This window comes from Amphiprion ocellaris, chromosome 2, assembly GCF_022539595.1.
Source record: "Amphiprion ocellaris isolate individual 3 ecotype Okinawa chromosome 2, ASM2253959v1, whole genome shotgun sequence".
Classification (NCBI taxonomy): domain Eukaryota; kingdom Metazoa; phylum Chordata; class Actinopteri; family Pomacentridae; genus Amphiprion; species Amphiprion ocellaris.
In genome coordinates, this window is record NC_072767.1 from 3,017,756 (window position 1) to 3,023,201 (window position 5,446).

At 40.7% G+C, this 5,446-nt stretch overlaps 1 protein-coding gene across 1 annotated transcript; it reads right to left on the minus strand.

The window, feature by feature from the left end:
* Nucleotides 1–842: 842 nt before the first annotated feature.
* On the minus strand, nucleotides 843–4,757 carry LOC129350571 (fibrillin-2-like). Its single transcript, XM_055017545.1, has 2 exons — nucleotides 4,572–4,757; nucleotides 843–3,433 (listed from the first exon to the last, which is right to left on the minus strand). The coding sequence occupies exons 1-2, from the start codon at nucleotides 4,740–4,742 to the stop codon at nucleotides 2,852–2,854; spliced, it is 753 nt and encodes a 250-aa protein (XP_054873520.1). The 5' UTR covers nucleotides 4,743–4,757; the 3' UTR covers nucleotides 843–2,851.
* Nucleotides 4,758–5,446: the final 689 nt, after the last annotated feature.

The following is a 5,446-nucleotide window of genomic DNA, read 5'->3' on the forward strand; positions in this document are numbered from 1 at the left end:
TATTGTCTCCTTGTGTTGCTTTTCTCAGCGAATGCACAAAAAATAAGAAAAGCACTCAGAGTGCAATCCTCCTCCAAGACTGCTCAGTCCTCCTCCAAGGCTGCTCAGTCCTCCTCCAAGACTGCTCAGTCCTCCTCCAAGGCTGCTCAGTCGTTTCATTTCCCACGGCTGAAATCTTGGAAAAAAAAAAAAACAGAAATAACACCACCATAGAATGTGTTCATTTAATATAGATGTACCCACAAACAAAATGACCTTGCGCTGAGCACAGGCGTGTGTTATGCATGTGTACGCTACGAATCACAGATACTGAATCACTTGACCTAAATATGTAGCAGGCGGTAGATTCGACTTCTACTTTATGCAAATTCGATGCGGCGTGCGGAAGTCCGACGCATCGTGAAACTTTCGTCAAACAGCTAAACTAGCCAAACTAAAACGAGGACAGATTAAGGAGCTTATTTCTTGCCTCAAATGCTTTCAGAAGTACTTTTTGCTGAAGTGTTCTTGAAATAAAAGAGAAAGTTTGTGGCCGAGCCGCCATGTTGGTCCGACACATCTACCGGACTGAAGGTCTGAAGGGAGTCATGTGACCACCTAGTGGGCTGCCAGTGACCGTCCACCAGTGTTAGTGGACACGTAGCATTACAGTAATGCCAAAACCTAATCACTTGGTCCTTGTGTCATTTCTGACCTTCCCTGAAAATTTCATCCAAATTCGTTAGTCTGTTTTTGAGTAATGTTGCTAACAGATGGATGGATGGCTGGATGGACGGACGGACGGATGCCGAAGCTCTGCCTCCTTGGCGGAATAAAAAAAAAAAACAACAAGAACACAAGACTTAAAAATATAACCCACAATACTTTATTGCCATTTAAGTCACTGGACAAAAGTTTACAATTTTATGTGAATCACTCGAATTTTACAAAACTGCCATTTGGTGTTGTGAATCTTTGGCTTTTTAAAAAAGATTTATTTATTTATTGATCCTCAGCTGGTTGGATGATTGTCATATCAGCTTTCAGTTCATCGACAGGTTTCAGGCTTAATAAAAAAAACAAAACAATCGAAACTTTCTTGTTTTTCTGAATTCTAAAGTACAAAATACTTGGATGCGAGCAGATGATGATGATGACAGGATTCAAGTTTAACACTGAAGCTGAGATACAGTAAGCACACGCAACACACTGCCTTTTTCCTTTAAAAAACAAAAAAATAACATCGTGGCAAATAAAAAGGAAAATTACAAACTGACATTAAAGATACAAGTATACAAAGATTCCCAGGTTAGAAAATGGTTATGTCTTGTAAACATAGTCTAGGCTGTGGGACAGTGCAGCAACCTCCAACGTTCAGAGAAAAGCGTTTTTTCATCGTAGCACCATAAGATCCGAGCAGGATGGACGAGTTTGTGTGATCCTGATGGCATTTTACAGACAGTGTGAGCTTCCCAGATAATCGGAATGTTAATTATCTTCAAGTCTGACGTGTTTTCTGTTTTTCTGAGAACAGTGGCTTAAAAACAGGATGCCGTTTTCAAACAGAACAAAGTAAGCAGCACTTTAAAGCCTTCAATCTTGGGTTTACTGTGAGTATTTCTTTTTTTGTTGGCAGCCTTGACATTTAAAAAAAAACATCTACACAATTTAATTTCAAGAAGCAAGTGTTATAATATTGGTTTTTCAGCAACTGAGACAAAACAAAAGACGAACAAACACAACAATAAAACCGAGCAAAAAAAAAAAGTCACTTTTGCAATCCAGATTCAAGACTGCACTGTTCTTTGTACAGCGTTACGTAAGAGTTGGTATCATGTAGCACCTTTTTTCCTCTTTGAGAGAAAAAAAAAAAATCACAAGAAATGAAATATGACCTGATGGGTGTTTCTTTGTGAGTGAGGTTTCACCTGCCAGTTACAGCTGTAACGTGTCGTGTACCTTTTCTTATCCTGCTGTCGGGTCGTAAACGAGGCTCGGCTCTCAGACGTCGAGCTCACAGTGAAGTCAAAGAAGTCAGATAAAGTCGGCTTAGTGTCATTTCAGCCGCCCGGCGCCTGTTCTGCTCTCCTGAAGAGTTTTATTTGTTAAAAAAACAACAAAGAAAAGGCAGGACATGCTAAAAGCTCCTGACGCGGGACAAAAGGCTGAAAGAAGGTCCAGAATCAGTGCACCTGAAGTCATAGTAATCCCTTAGAGGATAAATAAACGCGACCTGGTCTATCTTCTTTAAAGCCTAGAGCTACTAACTGGTGTTCCCTGCTGGTGGTGGACGCTGAGGGACGCTAGCACCCTCTCATGTTTTAAAGTCAGCATCGCAGCACGGAGTCCTGACTGAGGTAACCCAACAAACGTCAGAGCGGTTCACTATCTGACAGAGAAAGCGGTAAATTGGTATCCAGCAATAATAAAAAAAAACAAAAAGAAAACAGAGCTATGGACCAAAGAACCTGAAATGCTGTGGAAATGTTGCAGTCCTTCGTGTTAACATTTTTCAAACAGCACAAATACATTAAATGACAAACTACAATACTGAGCGGGGCGGAAACCTGGATCTCCAGCGGTGTGATTTTAATCGTATTTTTTTTACCAAGATCACAGAGAGGTGACGGAGTCCTGGGACCACTGTGGCCTTTACCTCCAGCCTTTTTAGTGATTTAAATACTAACATACATGCTGCGTAAAAAGACAGCGTGGGCCACTCTCAGCACTTTATCCACCTATTTAAAACCCCGTTCTTACGCTCAGCTGTACAAAGTGCTTCATGGACTTGTGAGCCGTCTGTCTGGTTGTTTCTTTGGGGTCCGAGGATGGAGTCACCTCTCTGCCACCTCCTCCACTGGATCTCACAGGGTCAGGCAGGAGTGGAAGGGTAAAAAAAAAACACACACACAAAACATGAACATATATTAAGTTGAACAGTAACAAAGTGGTGGTAGATTGGGGCCGGTGACTCAGTCTTTTCAGCCCTGATCGGAGCCCCTGCAGGTGGAGGGTAGAAGGTCAGGAGGCGTTTAGGAGTCAGTCCAGAGCGGCTTCGGCGGCGGCGCTCTGAGCTCAGTGCAGGTGGATGTGGAGCTTGATGCGCAGGGCTTCTCCGATCTCCCCTCGCCGGTAGTCGCCTGTCGTGCTGCTCCTCCAGCTGGTGCATCCTCCGGGGCCCGAACAGCGGCAGGCTGGCGATCTCCAGCCGGTAGGACCCGGCCGACGGGGGCCTCTTCCCCAGCCGGAGGACGCTCTTCCCGTCACGGCGTTCCAGCAGGCGGAAGTGTTCGTTGGCGTTGCCGTGGGTGATGACGTAGCGGACGTGGTGCTCCAGCGGCTGCAGGGCCGGAAGCAGCTCCAGCAGAGGCTCCTTGTTGAGCAGCGAGCTCAGGGACACGTTCATGGGGATGGAGGTCTGGGTGTCCACGCTGGCCATGCTCACCATCGGCTCCTAGAGGCAGGACAAGAAAGGGGATTTTAAACCAGGAGTGTCAAAGTCATTCTAGTTCAGGGGCCACATACAGCCCAATCTGATCTGAAGTGACCAGAAAAATCACAGCATAATAACATACACCACCGGTTAGAAATGTCCTTATTGTTGAAAGAAAAGCAGTTCTTTTCCAATGTAGATAACATTAAATGAATGATAAATCCAGTGTAGAAATTGTTAATGTGGTAAATGACTATTGTAGCTGGAAACCTTTAGGTGCAATTGAATCATTAATTTCTTCTTTTACAAAAGAGCACATTTTTTGTGTTTTGCAGAACATGATGCGAGCAAACAGTTTAAAATTTGGTAAAGTTTTGTATAAGAAATGTAGAATAAAGTGATTTTGATAAAATATCACAATGGAAAAACATTGAATATATATATATATATTTACTGTATTTTTACTAGCTTTTATGAGATTTTTACTGTATTTTTTACTATATTTTTACGATATTTTAACTGCATTTTTTCTATATTTTTACTGTATTTTACTGCACTATTGTTCAAAAGTTTGGGCCCACTTAGAAATGTCCTTATTTTTGAAAGAAAAGCAGTTTTTTTCAATGTAGATAACATTAAATGAATGATAAATCCAGTGTAGACATTGTTAATGTAGTAAATGACTATTCTAGCTGGAAACAGCTGATTTTTAATGGAATATCTCCATAGAGGTACAGAGGAACATTTCCAGCAACCATCACTCCTGTGTTCTAATGCTACATTGTGTTAGCTAATGGTGTTGAAAGGCTCATTGATGATTAGAAAACCCTTGTGCAGTTATGTTAGCACATGGATAAAAGTGGGAGTTTTCATGGAAACATGGAATTATCTAGATGACCCCAGACTATTGAACAGTAGTGTATACATATAGATATTTATACCCAAATTGCATGAAACACAACAATTGTGTAGAATTGTACTTTAAAGATAAAAAAGACTAACTGTGCTACTTTATTGTATTACACCAAAAACACAAATTCAATCCTTTGATTGGATTTGAATTTTTGAATGTTTATAAAATCAAAGTCTCACCAGTTCAGACCCTGAGCCCTCGAGGAACCAGGACCAACACTAAGAACCAGTCTGTGAACCAGCGTACCTGGTTGAGTTCGTTCTTGTCGGTGTGTCGTCGGTGTCGTCCATTCTTTCCTCCTCCGTTGATCTTACATTCGTAACAAGCTTCAGGAGACAAACTGTCGTCCTCGTCTCCGTCGGCCAGCTGACCCGGGAAACCTGAGCCTGTTATGCAGTGACTGGTGGAGACAAACATGGAACATGGTCAAGTGTTTTTCCACTAACCCTCCTGTTGTCCTCATTTACAGACACCAAAAAATATGGTTTCCTTGTCTGAAAAAAAATCCAAAAATTCAGCAAAAAAATTCCCCAAGTTTCTGAAAATTTGCAAAACTTTCAGGAGGAAAATTCCAACAATTCCTTAAAAGTTTCCCTTCAAGGTTTTATTTTCAAAAGTTCCCCCAAATTTGGCAAGAAAATTTTTGTAAATATTTTCAAAAACTGAGTAAAAATCTTCCAAAAAAAATCCTAAAAATATCTAAAGTGATTCCATATATATCAGTAAAACTTGTAATATTTTCTGTAAGAACATTTACAAAAAAATTCAACCAAAATCCAGCAAAATTCGCTGGATTTTGGTTGATTTTTATGTGAATGTTCTTAAGAAACATTTTTAACATTTCTTTTTTTTCCACCAAAAAATGTTCAAAGATTTCCCAAAAATGTTGAAAATGTGGACATCAGAAGTTTCACTGTGAAAATATTTTTTTCCCCACATTTTTAAACTTTAAAACGGCTCAGTTTTGACCTGCAGGACAACACTCGGGGTTAAGGTGAGACACCGCTTTTATCAAGTGCAAAAAAAAAGCTCATATTGATGGATTTGTCAGCAAACTACGACAAACAAATGAGGCATTTGAGCAAAAACAAGGCTATTTCCAGATGATTTATAGAGTAGAG